Consider the following 18,288-nt stretch of genomic DNA (forward strand, 5'->3'; position numbering starts at 1 on the left):
AGGGTGCTGTGTGAAACGTGCTGCTGTAACATCGGAATTTACCAGCTTGGGATAAATAAAGTAACTATCTATCTATCTATCTATCTTACTAACTATCTATCTATTTTTCTATCTATCTATATATCTATCTATCTATCTATCTATCTATCTATATATATATATACATCTGTCTATATATCTATCAATCTTTTTTTCTATCTATCTATATATCTGTCTATCTCTCTATATATATACATCTGTCTATCTATCTATCAATCTTTTTTTCTATCTATCTATCTGTCTATCTATCGATCTAGCTATCTATCTATCTGTCTGTCTATCTATCTATCTATCTATATATATATATATATATACATATGTCTATCTATCTATCAATCTTTTTTCTATCTGTCTATCGATCTAGCGATCTAGTTGGCCTATCGATGTGTTCTGGGATCGCTATCGTGGCCTGGGATGGGAGAGAACCATCCCCCCTTACGTCCTCACTCGGCTAGTTTGGTCTATTCAAAATGGCGAACCTCATGTAGGGGTCGAGTGCGATTACTTGTCCTATTTCCATCTGTTTTGGAGTTTTGTCCTCTACCTTCTCAGCCTCTCCCGTGAGCCATGTTCGCAAACATGGCTCTGCGGACCGTCCTGAAAACCTCCGCGGGGGTTCTACGAGAGCTGTGTCCCGCCGCGGCGGTGAGACCGTGGACACGCAGCTCGGCTACGCTGACGGGACCGAGGGTCAGCTGCGGTAAGTCCGAGCCCAGAGCAGAGGAGAAAACACACCGGGGGCCAGGCGATGACCAGATACTGTAGAAGCGACAAGATGGCGAACGTGTCTCCAACTACGTGATAACTGCCTTTCCGTCAACACTGAGCTCGGCCCGCACCAGTTAGCTAACATCAACAGTAGAGGGCGCTGCTGAGATCTACCTCCAGGCACATCAGTCATTGTGGCTATTGAGGGTTTTTTTTCTTCCTTTTAATGCAAATGTTCACTCTTTACCTTTCCTTGGACTAAACCGCACATGTCACAACAACAAACCGTTGGCCAGTATTTATATTTATTAATTGAGATTACTTTGCCTATCCTGTAAAATTATTCTCACACAACAGATTCAGTGTTTACCCTACCATTGAATTGGGAGAGCACCCCCTCCCCCCCCGAAATGTCAAATTGATTTTAATAAAATCAATTAAAGTCAATTTCACACTACAAAATACAGATTTATTTATTTTTGTATTTTACATATAATGTTAAGCAGAAGTCATTTCAGGTCACTTATCTTATGCGCCTCATTCCTGTATGAAAGATTTTAGATGAAACTTATCGTGATTTGTGAACCCTAACGAGCACTAACCCTAACCCTCCCCCCAAAACTATCATAGTTTTTGACTGGAGTGCATATGTTTCCATTTAGTTTCGATTTCTAGTTTAAACTTCTAGTTTAAACTTAGCCAATGTCGTACGGAATAATAAAATCATGCATTACGTAAATGGATATGAAAATATTACCAAAACTCAAGTAGCCGTCTTCTAACCCATAGAGTTTGAAGACAGCGGTACACCTTAAAATGTGTGAAATTTTGCTAATGGCCATCAAATTCAGAAATACAATACATCAGAAATGTTGATGACAAATCAAAAAAAAAAGATCACTGACAGACAGAGATGTGCAAATGTATTTGCACTTCTTTCTTGGTTATTATGGCCAGGCAAAGTAGCAATCGGAAATCCAGCCTGACAGATTTATCGCATGGCCGATAAAAAATCGACAGAGCCTTTCACGGACACATTTGTGTCTGCATTTGTGTTTTGACGATATGAAAACATTTATTCAACATGATGAACAATGCAGCAAAGATGTGCATTCATGGTTGCAATTCTATAAATGTCATGAAATGTTGATTTTCTTAATTCGAGTTTCTAAATATCTGGTTGGGTTTGCTTTCTCTTTCTATTCATAGTCCTTCATAATAACTACAGATTTGTTGACACTGTCACAAGACTCATTTCCTTAGTATGCATTATGTGAACTTTCCATAGAGTTCAGTCAGATGTGACTGACACGTCAGCTTGTTCTTTGGGAAACTGTTGAGAGTCTTCTGAGCTCGTAACTAGCATCATCCCCTTTTTTAAAAATCTTTTGCAGTTTTCATTCGTCTGTCCACTCACTGCACATTTATGTACATATATATATCCCCCCCTCTCTCTCTACAGTTGCAGGAACCTTTGGTGTTCCACCACCAGTGAGACATTATGCTCGGAGTGCAAAGAAAACGAAGAAGGGTATGTTATGAAGCTGTATTGTCCCCAAAACCAGATTTTGGCAATTTAAAAAAGATCTTTAATCCAAATATTTTTTGTGTCTTCCAGTTCCTCAGAGCCAACTCAGCGATCTTCCTCCAACAATGTTGAGGATGGATTATTCAGCCGTACCTCTCGTTCAAACGTACTTATCCACTGTACCTTACATAAAATGAGAAGAATTTATTTGTACCTTCACGATTCATCACATATCTGTATCCATATATTTATTAGACCAATCCACTACTTTTTTAACACCAGTGTGTTTTGTGTCGACAGGACTGACGATATTGTCAAAAGACTTGTTTCACTGGAGCTGGCTTGTCATGTAAGTTTGCCATCTTTTTTTGTCTCTCTCTCTGCTCCAGTTTGTTTTTCTTTAAATTTACACTGACATGCACGAACAGGTAGTTATAAACTTTGTGCTCGTGTCCTCAGAGTGACAAGCTACAACTGAAGAAGGAGCAGCTGATTGCAAAAGTCCAGAGGGATGAGAACGACCGCAGCTCAGTGGAAGTTCACGGTGAGTTGCAAAAAGTGTTTTCACTGAAATACAAAGACAGTCTATAACCTCTTTTAGTTGTATCATTATTCAATCCGCATTTTACCGTCTTTTCCTTCAGTGGCTATTTTGACAGCAAGAATCCGAAACTACCAGGAGCATGTTCAAAAACATCCCAAGGTGAGTGAAGGAGAATCAACATCATTTCAGAAACTTGTTCTGAGGAAAAGGTAAAAATATTCGATGTAGTAAGATGTTTTTGGGGGCAGTTGAATTGCACCACGAGAACAGTTCATGTATGATTACGTCCCCACATTTCCTTTCTGCCTTACTCTAGTGTCAAGCATGTTTGAACTACAGGATATCCTGTGTACTCCCCCGCATTAAATAAAAACATGCATAGCACAGTTATGGTTGGAAATTTCCCCCGTCGCATCTGACGTTGAACATCTTTGTTGAAACCGACAGACGGGGGGATAGAGGTTGTGTAACTTTTCTCTGATATGTAATTATCTGTTAGATTTGTGATGGAAGTATCTCATCTTTGTTTCACTTCATGTCTTCACTCCCTCCTATTGGAGCCTGTTTGGAGCACACATTGAGGCCAACCCCATTCCTTTTATGTGTGTTGTTTCCCTCCAGGACAAAGCGAACAAGAGGCGGATGCTAATGGCCATCGACCGAAGGAAAAAGCTTTTGAAACACCTAAGGCTGGTTCGCTATGATGCCTTTGAGAAAGTGTGTGAGCAGCTGGGCATCACCTACACCTTCCCCCCAGAGTACTATAGACGTGTTACCCGGCGCTGGCTGGCCAAGAAGGCCCTGTGCATCAAGGTAGTGGATGAAATGACTCTCTTTACAGCTATATTCTCTTATTTATGATAAAGAATCCTGATTTCCATCGGCTCTGAATAATAAGATCTTCAACCTTTTGTCTCCACTTTAGTGAAAGAATAGTATCTTACAACGTCATTGTTTCCCCTACATGCATTCAGCAGTGGCGGTGTGCTGCTACTGGATTTGGACCGCCTCTCCTGAATTATTATTATTTATTTCAAAAAATTACGAGATCTAGGGGTGGAAACAAAAACCCGGTATTAAACAGGCCCCAGGGCTGAATTATGAAAGGCCGTAGTTTCAATAAGCTCCAACGTTATCGGTGCTGCTAATGGTATTGAAGACATTCGTTCATTCGTCTATGATGAATCTTCGCTATTCCCAATCCTGAGTCGCTGTGCCGGAGTCTGCTCTGTGCATGGGCGTGGCCAGCTCTCAATGCGCGACAAACAGAGACAGTTGCCTGCTCTGTGTGAAGATGGCAGTGAGTGAACGTCTCGTTGTACTTGGGGGAAAAATAATGAAAGAAAACGCTCGTTGCCACAAGTGTAAGAAATGTTTTCCAAGTAAAGTTGGTAACACGAGCGACCTGTGAAACATTTAGTGAAAGTGAAAGTAAACCACCACAGCCACGGAGCAAAGTCCCCCGACTTCACCAATCAGAACTCTGACCAGGCCAATGAAGAGTGGGAGACCTCCTCTGAGAGCAGCGACTTTACAGAGTTCTATACTTTTGCTGTTCCCAGTCACAGACAACTGCTGCAGCCATTGGGAGGATGACTGAGGAAAAGTGACCTGGTTCATAGTGAAACAACTACATCCCTTTACAACAGTAGAGTCCCAGGGCTTTAGATAACAATCTGTCTATATGTATAGAGAGAGAGAGAGAGAGAGAGAGAGAGAGTGTGTTGTGTTACTTTTTTCCTTTGACAGACTTTATGTTAGTCCCATCACTCAACACACAACATCATGTACTTTACATGAATTATTTAATCTCCGCTGCTGCAACTTCAGTTTAGGGGAAACACTGAACATAAAGTCAAATTTTGGTGGATGTGTACTCTTGTCTGATGTTGAGTGTGTTGTGCGTCCCCTGACTCTCGGCCACTCGTGTCTCCTCACAGGTCTTCAAAGAAGTGCAGAAGCAGAAAGCAGAGCAGCGACTGAAGCAGAAGCAACGCTCAGCCTCCACTGCAGCAGAGGCAGCCAAGACAAAAGCCACAGCCCAATGAAATGCATCAAACTGTAGATTAAAATGCTTGTCTTGACCAACATCTTTACTTTTACACCTTAAGTTAAGGTAATATGGCATGTGGATAACAGGCTTCCTTCTTCTCTGTGTTCACATGTTATCATCATAACCTAATTTGCTAATTTCTTCAGGTTGACGTCAGAATTGTCTGAAAGGTCAGAAAAAATGGAATAAAGTGACAGACAGTGATATTTAAATGAGCTTTGGAAATTTATTTGTGTTGTAATATATTACTATCGATTAAATGCATGAATCAAGAGGTGTCTGCACAAAACAAGTGAATCCGTCATTGATCTCACTTCTTCTGTTGCAGCGAGGAAAGATTTGGCTGTTTGGTGACAAAGTCAAAAAAAGTTCCACCTTCAGCTGCAGCTTTAAGTTTATCAATCACAATATTAGCACTAAACTTAGTTTAATCATCAATCAGCAGGAAACTTCTGTCTCTGTAATATTTTGACTTTTTTTATCAAGGTCCACTTGACACAGAACTTTTGAGCATTTTGAGAGTAGTTGGGAAGAACAACAAGAACGATATGATATCTGAAAAGCTTATAGTTTTACATTTGTGTTATTTGACAGTGCCACAGATGTTGATGGATACACTGAGGTTGTACGTTGCAATGTTCGCCTTTTTTTCATCCAAATACCAAAAATACCGTACATCAATAGGATCCAGTAAACATCACTGCAAGATATGGCCCCGGAAATAAATCTCAGTAATTTTTGCTAAATTTCCAAAATGCTGGATGAAACAAAATACTGAATTACAGAGATATCCCCATCAATACTTTTTGACTGCACTGTTTGTATAGCTTCCATTATATTGTGAAATTTTTCACATCAAGGTCGGAATACTTGAATGCAAACCTGTGTGAATATATCAGTGATAAACATGAGAACATTTTGATTACACAGGGTTTATTTTGCAGTTGCCTGCAGCCTGGTGCTGTTTTAAATCTTGAGAAAATCTGTCCTGTTTTTTACAAACTGCAATAGTGACACAGGCTGATTAAAGTCACAAGGAATGTGATGCATTTGTGGGCGTTCTGTGGAAGTTTGGTTTGAGAGATTCTGACAACTGCACGACTCCTCTGATCTCTGCTGGACGCATGAGATCCAGCCTCCTGACTGACGTGTGTCAGTGATCTGCAGCTGTTGGATATTAAACCCACTATCTGCCCCAAAGCAAAGCGACAGCTCTCTTTCAGTTTGTTGGCTAAACAGCGTTTCATAGCTCAAGCTCGTCACAGTTTCCTGTGTGGTGTGCAGTGTGTCAGTTTGATCACGAAGACACACACACACACACACACACACTGACCGACTCTTCTGGTAAGTGACACCTCTTTTTCCACTCGCATGGTGATTCACTTCAGAATTCACTTTTCATTTAGTTTAATATGATATTCATTTGAGGTCATAAACCATATTTTTTAAACTGTAAACTTGTATCTGACAGCATTGATACAAGATAACGTTGGCCCTCGTTGGCTCTTGAACTATCTTTCTATTGAACAGTGAACAAGTGTCATTTATGTTTTCATATTGTTACCGTCACCATAGTAAATGATTCTTTTATTTACCAATATTATGATCTAGTACAGCCCTTATTAACTTTAGACTATATATCTAACAAATTATCAAAACTATGACGTCTTAATTTTTTGTCTATTAGGTTTAAAGTCTCAAAACCAATTACTTTTAGTGAAGTCCAACATTAGTGGATGAGAAGCTGAACGGTTGCACACTGATTGTGTTGAGAGGATTTTCCTCAAAATACAGGCACACTTTTTCCTATTAATTAAAGCAATTATTGTTTAATTAGTGTGTAAATCACCAAAGTGTCTAATGCCCACAAACCAGTTTCTCGTTGGTTGTTAACTTCACTTACGCATCTGCATTACCTCCTACTCTGGAAAATAATAGTATCAATAGTACAAATGACCAAATGTAAAAACAGCTGTGGCACAACGGAAGGACAGTTTATCGTAATTTTTCCTACACTGCTCTTCAACCTGCTTTTTTTCTTTCTGGTGCTAACAGCTTAATGTGTCCTTCACTAAAGGCAGCTGAATCAAAATCAACCAGCAGGTCCAAATAATCCGAAATGTCAAACCCAGTGGTGTCCCAACAACCAGGTGCAGGCGGCTATGGGACAAACGTCCAAACAGGTGAATGGAGCACGGGCCTGTGCTCCTGCTGCAGTGACCTGCTTGTCTGTGAGTACAATTCAAAAAGCTTCATTTTCATTGGGGCACCGAAAGCTTTTTCTTTCCCACATTTACAATATGCATTCATGTGCTGCAGGTGCTCTTGGCTGCTTCTGTCCAATTGCATTGAGCTGCTACACAGCAGATAAGTATGGAGAAAACTGCTGCTTGGGTTGTGTGCCAGGAGGCTTGACAGCAATGAGGACTCATATGAGACTGACCTATGGTATTCAGGTATGTCGCATTATAAAAACCAATTAAGTACAGTATGTATTCCAAGGTTTTCATTCGTAGGTAATATTTCGGTTTCATGGGGAAGTACTGAGTCCAGTTAACTGGCCCTTGTGAAAGAGACATTTTATGAACTTTGGAAATGTAGGATGTTCCCTGCAATTGAGAAACCTGAATTGCAGCAGGTTTTGTAACAGAGGGTTGACATCCTTTATTTTTGTTCCTTTTTTTTTTTGGCAATCTTTTAACCACAGGGAACAGTATGCAACGATGCCTTGATGTCCTTTTTCTGCGGGCTCTGCGAGTTGTGCAGGATGGCACGAGAAATCCGCATCAGGAATGGAGACATCACACTGTAACGAGACATTAAGGTTTTTTTGGGGCAGCTCTAAACTGTATCATTCCCATCGGTTGATTATTTCATAGCTTTTTCGTCAATAGCAAATGCAGGATTCAACTAAAGAAATATGCAATTTAATGTATTAAATCAGATTTTTAACCTTTAGCTTTAGCTGTGTTACAGTGTGACAAAAGTGTTACTGCTATTCTGCAAGAGTGTAAATAAATTGCATTGCTCAACCTCTCACAGCATGATCAACTGCATTTCAACATAAACCATTTTGACAGCGCTGTCAATAAAAATGTGATTGTTTATTTGTACTTTTTTTTATTGAGGAGTTATAAAGTACAGTATATAAGTATATAAGTACAGATTGCGCTGTCCACATGGTGGCCTAGGGATTTATAATTTCTACAAACCCTTTCTTAAACTAGAAATCCCCAGCCTTTTTGGCTTGTGACTCCTTCCACTATGTACTTGAGACTCAATTGGACTTCAATGGAGTGGCAATAAGTTGAGAGTCATTTCTTTATCCACCTTGGATTGTTTTACTGTACAGACTTTAGAGGCTTAAAGGGACCTGGTATTTCATAAGAACAAAGAATTTGAAATATACTTTTTTGTTTTTTTTAACAGAGGTATCTGAAGTACCTACAGTACAGGTTTGTTCTGACAGTGGATAAAAGTTTGTGTTTATATTGAAGATTTCCAATTTGGGACTTCAATGCATGTGCACTGGATGCATATATATATATATATATATATATATATATATATATATATATATATATATATATATTATAGCATTAAAAATATCTGCTGTTGTTAGGGTTGGACTGCTTCTACACACGTCTGACTCCTCCCTCCTTTCGCTACGTCAATACGCACCACGCTCTGATTGGCTGTTTTCTTCGTGGCATGGCAACCAGAAGAGGCTTTACCAAACAGATAGCCCCCGCCCTCACCACCAACAAGCCTTCGAGCTAGCAGCAGTCGCTAACTCTTTCTTGTTTTCTGGAGACACTTCAACCGCCCAAATAGCGCTGCCATGTCCTCAAGGACTCTGCCGCTGCTCTTCATCAACCTCGGCGGGGAGATGCTGTACATCCTGGACCAGCGGCTGCGCGCTCAGAACATCCCCGCTGACAAGGCGAAGAAAGGTAGCCAGCCAGCTAGCTAGCTTAGCGGCTAACCAGCAAACAAAACACAAATGTCACCCTGCGGCGAAACTCTGCGTTCAGTTTGAGCCGCGCACTGGATGGTGGACTCACGAGTGTAGATGTTTCAGAGAAGGTCAACATTGAAACGAGTAAACAGTCGATGAGTCGGATGGTTATCGTTTGTATATGCACATATAATGATAAACTCAACTCACTCAGACAACACTGCATTTGAAGCTAATTGAAGTAAAAGAAAAAAAATGGTTAACTTCTCTGTCAAAAAAATGATAACGTAATGAATCACAGTCACGTATACACAGTGTGGTGCAAATGTTTAAGGGCACTAAAATTAAAGTGTTCTCAAAATAATATGCAGTGGATTGTATTTAATTTACAATCAACTTAATATTTTGCCTTTAAAACAGCCTCTTGTTGTTGAATATGACTGTATGACTCACGATCTGTGTTTGGGGCTGTTGTCTAGATGAATTTGGGGCTGATCAGATGGTATCGCATGATAATAATGCAAAGTGCCTTAAACTTTTGCACAGCGCTGTATGTACAGTACACTGCCACATTAAAGGAAGTCTTGAGATGTTTTAAGAGCATCGTTGAATTGATTTGTCTCCTTTTGAATTCATCAAGTTTCCACGATAGTTGGCTGGATAGAGGAGGACAGAAGGAGAGGTACAATTACAGAGCTTCAGTATAGTCACGCACTCGTGCATTAGTAGCTCTTCACTCTGCTTTGGCCTAGACTGAACCAGCGTGCTCCGTACACAATAGGACTAGATAAACAACAGATGATTTGTCATACGGATAGATCAGCTTGTCTGTGCAACCTGTACTGTACGTGGTTGGGGCACTCAGATGCTCAGGCTCTGGCCACAAACATCACTGGCTTTTAGAGCTTTGATTGTGTAGTAGAGCTGCAACAATTAATTGATTAATAATCAACCACTAAATTAATCCGCAATCTGTTCAAGTAGTATTTATTTCAAAATTCTCTGATTTCAGCTTCTTAAATTTGAGTATTTTCTGGTTTCTCTGCTCCTCTATGGCAGTAAACTGAAAATCTCTGGTTTGTGGACAAAACAAAACACAATTTTGCGGTTTGGGAAACATGATCGAGATGTTTCATAGGGTTAGGGTAACCCTACCCCTAACTAATCCATCAATCAATTGTGGAAAATAATCCTTAGCTGCAGCCCTATTGTATATAAATATATAATAAAAGGAAGGTACTTTAAAAACAGTGATCAACATCTGCAAAGTATTTAGTATTACTAGCTACCAAGGAGACCCATATGTTGCATGTGACACGATAAACCTTACAATTACAGGTCATAAAATAATCACCACAACGTACATTACACTTAAATTATATGTCAAGAAGCTGATCTGGGGTCACCATATTATCTCTGGCCTAAGATCAGTGTGCCACTTGTCACAGCCTTTTTTTTTTGTTTTTGTTTAACTTTGGCTTCCTTAGCACTACAGGAAATACTACACACCCTCACTGCACAAAGTAAGTTTGTTTGCGTCACGCCTGAGCAGATACATCGTACGATTCTCTGCTGACGTCTCAACAGTGATTTGCATCAGTAATTGACAGCAAGGCTCACAACACGTGACAGAACATCTAAGCGGAGTCCAAACACGACCTCTGCTACCAAGTAGGATACACGCTGATTGCTTTCCAGTCCACGCTGCTGCTTTGTTAGGGCCTTTGGGATTAGGCTTTGGGTGAGAAGGCTTCGGCCAACATGCAGTTCAGCGTAGAATGCTCATCTGCCTGCTTCTGAGCCGACAGTGTGGAAATGTACATTTGTCTGACTTCAGTCAACGTTCTGTGGACTTTTACCATCTGTGCTGTTTGCTCCACTAGTAATGAATGACATCATCACCACCATGTTCAACAAGAAGTTCCTGGAGGAGCTTTTCAAGCCGCAGGAGCTTTACTCCAAGAAGGCCCTGCGCACTGTGTTCGACCGGCTGGCCCACGCATCCATAATGAGACTCAATCAAGCCAGCATGGACAAGGTAGGAGGACCACCAGCTGTCTACTACCTACAACTTTTCTGCTCCTTTTTTCTCCTTATCACAAACTATACAAACTTGATCCAAACAACAGTCATGTTCTGTCATCATCAGGGCAGTTTGTCGTACAGCTTCTTCAGTATACACACTTTAATTTTAAAATCACATCGCTTTGGATCTACACATCAATGTATAGCAGTAGTTCTGTATAAGCTGTATACAGGGTTCCTACGCGGTATGGAAATGTATAGAATTTGATTTCAGTTATTTCCAGGTCTGGATAAGTATGGAAAAAAGAAAAGGGTGTATGGAAAAATATTTGTGTTTCCTGACTGAAGTCAGTCACGGTCAGTGATAAATGTCGCCATAGCAACACATTCTCTGTACCTGCCACTGCCGCCATGGTATCTCTAGAGCTGTTGTTCACATATGACAGGTGAAACTATTTCAATATCAATCTGCAGAAACCGTGACTCTATGTGTATTAAGTGCAACATAATAGCTACACAGTCAGAATGTAATATGTTAACAGTTGGATTTTAAAATGATTTATTTACATAATACTATTTACTTATATAATAATATATTATTATAATATTAATTTATATAATAGTATTAACTTAATAAACATCTAGCTATTTGTACCTGGATGTCAAATATGGTCAGAAAAGTCTACCGATAAGGAGGAAATTTGAGTCTGGAAAAAGTCTGGAATTTTGAATTGGAAAATGTGTAGGAACCTTGTGTATATATCTAATACAATGTGTTTTAGCTCCCTCCCTGTTGTTTATTATACAACAGCAAAATCATTTTTTGGGGGGGATTTATGGATGCATGAGACAACAAAGTCACACTTGTGTTCCTCTGTACAGCTCTACGACTTGATGACCATGGCTTTTAAGTACCAGGTGCTTCTGTGTCCCAGACCGAAGGACATCCTCCTTGTGTCCTTCAACCACATGGACGCAATCAAGGACTTTGTGAAAGACACTCCCAGCATTCTCAGCCAGGTTGATGAGACCTATCAACAGCTCATCGAGGTAGGACACACGTCAATTCTCTCGTCTTTGCGAGAATGGGTGGAAGCATCACACATTGCGCACTTTTTGGTGCTTCCTGCCGTGTGCTGCAAGGTGTTTGAGGTTTTTTGCCGTTAGTGAACTAGGCCAAATGTTGAAAGAGGTGTGATGCAGAAAGTCTCCAAAATGTTTCCAGCTATACGAAGAGGAACAAAGAAGAGACGGAAAGAACTTGAAATGTAAACGGAGGATCGTTTTAAAAAAAATAATTTTTCATGAACACTCAGTTTTAGATTCTAAACTGAATCTAAAACTGCTTTTCCTCAGACTGGATTGAAGAAATTGCCATGTAGTGCAATTTACAAGGCCAACAAGAGGAAACACATGTTAGTGTTAGAGGACGTCACAGTCTTATGAGCAAAACTAGTATCCTGGTTCACATGTCAGACAAGTACAAATAAGAAACGACCCAGTTAACCATCCCAACCAACTACAGACAGGACACCAGTGCAAGAATAGAAGAATTTAATATCAGCATTTTAGGTGCAAGTTACTTATTTATACCACTATCATATTATCTTTTGAGTGAGTAGAGTCGCTAGTACACATTGCAAACCATTATAATCATATATATCTATATACATGACTGACATGTTGGATCAAGTGTCACCAGCAGCACGTTTTGCATGGTTTGTCATGAGATCATTGTTATAATAATCTGTTGATATATATATATATATATATATATATATATATATATATATATATATATATATATATATATATATGTGTGTGTATATGTGTGTGTATATATTTTTTAATCCAGTTATCATTTTATAATTCACTTCACAGCAATATTTTTTCAATGCCAACTTATATTTATAGTTATAAAAGATAACCCACAAGTGATTTGTAGTAATGGCTGCACACTATAATGACATTATAGATATAAAAAGTAGAAATGATTAGTTTGAAATATACCTGAGTGTGTTTATCTTTCCTCACCTCTAAAGTACTCATCCCCCCCTTCTTTTCACCACCTCATTTTTACTTTGATTTCTACTTCTTAGATGTACTCGTCCTTGTGTAGTGGTGAATTCCAGCTGATCAGACAAACTCTTCTAATCTTCTTCCAAGACATGCATATAAGGGTAAGTCCCTCCTTTTAATCACAGGGAGAGTATTATTCACTATAATGTTCCTTTTTGTTTCGTGTTTCCTTTTATTTTCCTCACAAGCCGTTTGCTTGCCGGTCTTCTTCTATGCCAGGTGTCCATTTTCCTGAAGGACAAAGTACAGAACTCCAATGGCCGCTTTGTACTTCCCACCAGTGGTCCTGTGCCTCATGGGACACAAGTCCCAGGCTTGATAAGGTACCACTGTATAATGCTCTTATCCCTCATGACCAAGAAATCTTTACTCTAAAGGATGATGGACATAATGAGATTACACAAATGGCCTTATGTAGAAGAAACTATTACCTGTGGTGTTTCAAGTGATCTTTACACGTTTGCTTTTTTGTCTTTCATATACTCTTGTTTTCTGATCGGACCGAGGCTGTGTACTCTGATCAGTCTGATGTTAAGTAGGCCCGTCGGCAGCTAATTGCATTACGGAGGTTTTGTTGAACAAAGCATTTACGCTCTAATTTTAGATGTGGTGTACGTTTGGCTTGTTTCGCATTACTCAATTCAATTCAGTTCAATTCAATTCAATTCAATTCAATTTTATTTGTATAGCGCCATATCACAACATACATTGTCTCAAGGCACATAACATAGTGAGGTCAATATTACAATAATACAGGGAAAGCCCAACAAAACCCACAATGAGCAAAGCACTTGGCGACGGTGGAGAGAAAAAAATCCTTTTTAACAGGAAGAAATCTCTGACAGAACCAGACTCAGTTGTGGGCAGTCATCTGTCTCGACCGGTTGGGGTGAGGAGAGAAATGGGGAAGAGAGGAGAAGTGGGCAGAAAGAGGGTGGGAGGAGAGACAGTAGGAGAGAAGAGAGGGAGAGGACAGTTGTACAACCGCTGCTTTAATCTCTACCAGACTGATAATTATAATTTAAAAAAAAATACAATTATGTTGTTATTATTATTGGTGATGATATTAATATTAATAATAATAATAATAATAACAATACTCATGACGGGTTTGGGTCCTGCAGCTCTGGGGTCAGAGATACACTAGGAGAGATAGAAAACACAAACAGGGTTAGTGACATGTAATGTAAATGTATCGGGGGATAAGGGGGTTGTATAACAGTTGCTTTAATTTCTACCAGAATGATACTTATAATTAGTGTTCAATGTCCACAGTAAAACCTTTTAATACATGGAGGAAACACGCGCTCACATGTACAGTAGAACATCCTGTCTCCAGCCATGTTGAAGTATTAAAAGCATCCCGTTTTGTGTTTTTTTTTCGTTTCTGGTATTTCCAGGATGTTTAGCTGTGCGGGGGAAGAAACGAACCGGCTGCAGTTCACGAATGGAGGAAACTATACCGCTGCTGTCCGGGAAGGATCTTTTGAGATTTTTGGAGACAGGGTCACCAAACTAGGCACAAACATGTAAGACTTTACACAACGTGAGTCGGTTAATGAATATATGTTATCCAAGATGCTTTATTATTAGAGAAAGAGATGCATGCAACATGCAATCGAAGGCCCCTGACCAGATGCGACACAGGGATGTTGCAGTTCTTGGTCGTCACTTTAATCCCTGAGGTCACCAAGGCATCAAAGCACAAGAGAGTGTTTGGGAGTCCTATGCATTTTAACTCTGTGGTTTGACGTCAGATATTTTCAATTACATCAAGGTACAGTAGGGTGCAGCAGAGGGAAGTGTAGATGCCAGGGACTAATACCTGGGAACTGATGAAGTATCTCGGATGAGTGGCAGCTGAGTAAAAGATTAGCCCTTGGTTTAGCTTTAATTTATAGAACAATAATGTAGATACAGGATTTATACAGTTTGTGCTGACACAATGCAAACTAACCACATAAATTAAACATTTGTACTTCTTTTGATACATGTTGACTCTCTCTGTCTCCTCTTTTTATTCAGGTACAGTGTCAGTCGTCCAGTGGAAACACACATGTCAGGAACGTCTAAAAATTCTGCTCAGCACACTAAGGTAAAACAAGCAAAATTTTGCATTGTTATCACACCATGTTTTACACTTTACAGTGTCAGCAGTACATCACATGCACATGCACAGGAATTTACTGAAGTAAGTGACCCTGATCCAGAACCATCTACTCAACTTCCTGGTGCCTCCATTTACAGGAGCAGGATCGACTTAACAGCAGGTTACGTATGAATATACTAATGAAAACAATCCACTGTGTGTCAACAGGTAAATGCTGCTCCCAACCCTCTGGCCAAAGAAGAACTGAATCTATTGGCCAAATTAATGGGAGGGTTGGAAGTTCAGAAACCAGGAAACACGGACAGCGGTTTCCGAGTCAACCTCTTCTCTACAGACGAGGAAGAAGAGTGAGTCCCCATATTTGTCCGTCTACTGTCAGTGTTTTTGGATGGTACTCGATCAAATATAACTTCAAATTTTCCCTGTGTACTGACATTGTGACTCCTTTATCACAGAGAGGCATTAATATCAAGACCAGATGAGCTTGCGTACGGAGTCATTAATATCCAAGCAACAAAGGTAAAGCTTACTTATCTCACAAGGAGTTTATTTCTTTAGAGAAGAGCTGTCCATTATTTGCGTAATTAAAATGTACATTTCACTGCACATTTAGTAAAGAAAAACAAATCCCACCATACATCTGTCATCTAAGGGTATGGGAAGACAGCGAGATTGCTCAACCCACAAGAGTTTTTTTTTGGTCCCAGAATGTGACGGTGCACAAACAATCACAACATGACTGTTGGAATTGACGTTGGGTTTGTCTACGGCTTGTGTTGGACAAGCGAAAAACCTTGTAGCCTGAATTAATCGCCGCTGTTGGACCCTGTGGCCAAATGTTACTTAAGATTATACATTTAACGATCAGATACGCGAGGCTTTGCTAGTCAGACAGGATTTACTGTAATGATGTATAAGCGCCTTTGATGACCATTCCAAACACTATGATTGGTGGATTATATTATCTTTCAGGACCAACAGGCCAATGCAGAGTTGACTAAGATCATGGGAGAGTTCACCGAGTCTGGAGATCAATCTCCCAGCTCCAGCAAAGGAGACGACCTTCTGGCCATGATGGACGGTCTGTGATGCGTCACCGAGAACGGGAAACGACCAAGGGGATAGGGAACAACGCGTCGTCAGCTGTCTGCGCTGCTGCTTCGCAGGCCAGTCTGCTGTCTGTACTGTACCTGCAAAAAAGCGCAGCAGGAACCTCACGTGCAGCCAGAAAAACCTTGTTTGTTTGTTTTTGTTTTTTAAATGTAGTCTGCGCGTTTCAACTGGTCGTCAAATGACCGACAGCAAATTTGCACAAATAACAATGGCAAATGTGTCAAGAGCCGGACTTTGAGCTTTACTACACTGTAATAATATGTTTGCTGTAAACTGAGAAAGAGGTTCACTGCATCAAGATAGACGGTAGGCCCATATCGGTGTGTTGAACATGTGTATGTGGTGCAAGCAAAACATCTGTTTGTTTAAGGTAAAGGTGTCACTTTTTGTTTTTGCTGTACGCAAAATACACATTCCTTTACTTTCACATATGATTTTCAGGTTTATAGTCTGTACTTCTTTATTACATAGTATGAAGAGGGAGTTTACCTCTTCTGTGTTCAAGCAAACAAGTGATTGAATAATGCTGTGGTGGGGAAAAGGAAACCCAAGTGCTCTTTCTTCCGCAATTCGAATTCCCTCAAGACTTTATTTTGGTAAGAAATGTATTTATCTGACATCACAACTGTTCTACCCTAAAACAGTATGAGAAGCAACTGTTCACATATGGCCCAGAAATGTACATCATTATAATTGAGAACAATGTAATATAAGGAATTGTCTAATATGTAAATATGTTTATTGTACAAATTATTTATTTAATTCACTATCATTTTCTGTGCATAGGGAAGTGCATATTGCTGCAATTGTCAAATTGTTGAATGTGCAATGTAGGATTTTTAATAAATTGTTCAATTCATTTTTTTTGTTATTTCGCTCACAGTATGTACTGTACTGTGACATCAGATTAGCTAATGATGCAACAGAGTGTTAATAATGGCATGAACCTTGTAACTGCTTGTAGTTGATAAAACGTAACAGCTGGGGGAGCTGTCAAGCCTTTCTAAAAAATGTATGTACTGCACATGGACTGTCAGCAAGTCGTGCCAGCTTTCTTATAAGCTCATAGGTATCATCCTGAGGCAAGTGTTTTTCTCTAATCCACAAATAAACAAGTGTGTGATTGATAATATTTATTGGTACTGTACACACATGTACAGCATTCTGCTTGAATTATCCACAATTAGGATCTCCCACAGATCTACAATGGGAATTGCTATAGCAACAGATATCTACCCACGATATTTGTGTGTAGTCGACCGTTCAACCAAACTCAGACAAGGTGCATACCATGTGGGTAAAACATGCTGGGACATTTCTCTGAATTGATCTGGGGGAAGAGGATTCTGGTGAGGTCTTCCCAATAATCTTGGCAAGGGAGAGCGAGAGATAAAACACTACATGACTCGAGGACACTGCCTACCTGCAAAACAAACAGAAACCAGAGCTTGTGCCAGTCATCCTGCAAGACTGCACTGGGGTCATCTGAGCTCACAAGAAAACTCCACCACCATTAAGATTAGTAAAACACTTCCATATATTAAATTTACCTTGATAATTGACATGGTGAAAAAGAATACCAATGTGATTTTTAGGATAACAGTCTAATAATAGTCACTTCATTTTAGGAGATGTTTCCTCTTTAAAGTTTAAAATGTGCAACAAAGCTTTCCCCGTTGTGTCAAAATGAATATTACAAAAATATAACATTGCCAAAAACAAAGTCGTTGAAGCTCAGTCAACCTAAGTTTCCTGAAACATGCTGTGAAAGAAATCGTTTCTCCCACAGACCCTCTGAATTTTGAGTTATGATTCAATTTTTCTGTGAACTGGGCCTGTGGGCAGGACACTGTAAAGCCACAGGTTGACGAGTGTTTCATGTGGCCGGGGGCATGTGTTCTGCTGAGTCAAAGCAGGAAGACGAGTGCAACTTGAATAACCCTCTGCCATTTAGGTTGGCCTCTCTGTCCGTCACACCTGCCCACTGGTTTGAAACTGGTAGCAGTGGGAGGAATTGAAGTGCCACCGGGGAGTCTAGACAGAGAGCACGGGTGGGCCCTGCTAAATGTCACTCTTTAGCTTCGTTTCCTGAGGAAACGTGGAAGTATTACTCTTTTTAGAAAGCTTAAAT

General features: G+C 39.9%; 3 protein-coding genes and 1 long non-coding RNA gene across 6 annotated transcripts; 3 read left to right on the top strand and 1 right to left on the bottom strand.

Moving 5' to 3' along the window:
• Positions 1-483: 483 nt before the first annotated feature.
• mrps15 (mitochondrial ribosomal protein S15) lies at positions 484-5,084 on the top strand. The gene is made up of 8 exons (XM_035629550.2): positions 484-739; positions 2,210-2,278; positions 2,366-2,441; positions 2,576-2,624; positions 2,735-2,819; positions 2,920-2,978; positions 3,441-3,632; positions 4,760-5,084. Exons 1-8 carry the CDS (start codon positions 607-609, stop codon positions 4,865-4,867), a joined length of 771 nt encoding a protein of 256 aa, XP_035485443.2. The 5' UTR covers positions 484-606; the 3' UTR covers positions 4,868-5,084.
• A 915-nt stretch (positions 5,085-5,999) lies between these two features.
• LOC124850926 (cornifelin homolog) lies at positions 6,000-7,979 on the top strand. Of its 2 annotated transcripts, none has more exons than XM_047336762.1 (4): positions 6,000-6,216; positions 6,950-7,103; positions 7,192-7,328; positions 7,580-7,979. In XM_047336762.1, the coding sequence occupies exons 2-4, from the start codon at positions 6,992-6,994 to the stop codon at positions 7,682-7,684; spliced, it is 354 nt and encodes a 117-aa protein (XP_047192718.1). In that variant the 5' UTR covers positions 6,000-6,216; positions 6,950-6,991; the 3' UTR covers positions 7,685-7,979. The 2 variants fall into 2 exon arrangements, with proteins under 2 accessions (XP_047192718.1, XP_047192717.1); XM_047336761.1 differs by having other exon boundaries at positions 6,001-6,216; positions 6,928-7,103.
• A 141-nt stretch (positions 7,980-8,120) lies between these two features.
• Positions 8,121-17,016, top strand: oscp1b (organic solute carrier partner 1b). 2 transcript variants are annotated; one of them, XM_035629399.2, is made up of 12 exons: positions 8,121-8,327; positions 8,495-8,825; positions 9,471-9,512; positions 10,714-10,868; positions 11,738-11,905; positions 12,955-13,035; positions 13,154-13,257; positions 14,335-14,463; positions 14,960-15,029; positions 15,252-15,391; positions 15,500-15,563; positions 16,017-17,016. In XM_035629399.2, exons 2-12 carry the CDS (start codon positions 8,714-8,716, stop codon positions 16,131-16,133), a joined length of 1,182 nt encoding a protein of 393 aa, XP_035485292.1. In that variant the 5' UTR covers positions 8,121-8,327; positions 8,495-8,713; the 3' UTR covers positions 16,134-17,016. The 2 variants fall into 2 exon arrangements, with proteins under 2 accessions (XP_035485292.1, XP_035485366.1); XM_035629473.2 differs by lacking the exon at positions 9,471-9,512 and having other exon boundaries at positions 8,121-8,825.
• On the bottom strand, positions 13,791-14,413 carry LOC118303126. The gene is made up of 3 exons (XR_004790701.1): positions 14,247-14,413; positions 14,035-14,077; positions 13,791-13,805 (listed from the first exon to the last, which is right to left on the bottom strand). It is a non-coding gene; the product is annotated as an uncharacterized LOC118303126 (long non-coding RNA).
• Positions 17,017-18,288: the final 1,272 nt, after the last annotated feature.

The sequence above is a fragment of the Scophthalmus maximus genome, chromosome 1 (assembly GCF_022379125.1).
Source record: "Scophthalmus maximus strain ysfricsl-2021 chromosome 1, ASM2237912v1, whole genome shotgun sequence".
In the NCBI taxonomy this organism is placed as follows: domain Eukaryota; kingdom Metazoa; phylum Chordata; class Actinopteri; order Pleuronectiformes; family Scophthalmidae; genus Scophthalmus; species Scophthalmus maximus.

What these genes read in the sequence shown, in the direction of transcription:
- mrps15 (XM_035629550.2), top strand. Translation starts at nt 607, where the DNA reads ATGTTCGCAAACATGGCTCTGCGGACCGTCCTGAAAACCTCCGCGGGG. An exon ending in GGGACCGAGGGTCAGCTGCG is followed by an intron (nt 740 to 2,209) that starts GTAAGTCCGAGC and finishes CTCTCTCTACAG; the next exon opens with TTGCAGGAACCTTTGGTGTT. An exon ending in CAGCTCAGTGGAAGTTCACG is followed by an intron (nt 2,820 to 2,919) that starts GTGAGTTGCAAA and finishes CTTTTCCTTCAG; the next exon opens with TGGCTATTTTGACAGCAAGA.
- LOC124850926 (XM_047336762.1), top strand. Translation starts at nt 6,992, where the DNA reads ATGTCAAACCCAGTGGTGTCCCAACAACCAGGTGCAGGCGGCTATGGG. An exon ending in CTGCAGTGACCTGCTTGTCT is followed by an intron (nt 7,104 to 7,191) that starts GTGAGTACAATT and finishes CATGTGCTGCAG; the next exon opens with GTGCTCTTGGCTGCTTCTGT. An exon ending in GACTGACCTATGGTATTCAG is followed by an intron (nt 7,329 to 7,579) that starts GTATGTCGCATT and finishes TTTTAACCACAG; the next exon opens with GGAACAGTATGCAACGATGC.
- oscp1b (XM_035629399.2), top strand. Translation starts at nt 8,714, where the DNA reads ATGTCCTCAAGGACTCTGCCGCTGCTCTTCATCAACCTCGGCGGGGAG. An exon ending in ACCAAACTAGGCACAAACAT is followed by an intron (nt 14,464 to 14,959) that starts GTAAGACTTTAC and finishes CTTTTTATTCAG; the next exon opens with GTACAGTGTCAGTCGTCCAG. An exon ending in TCTACAGACGAGGAAGAAGA is followed by an intron (nt 15,392 to 15,499) that starts GTGAGTCCCCAT and finishes CCTTTATCACAG; the next exon opens with AGAGGCATTAATATCAAGAC.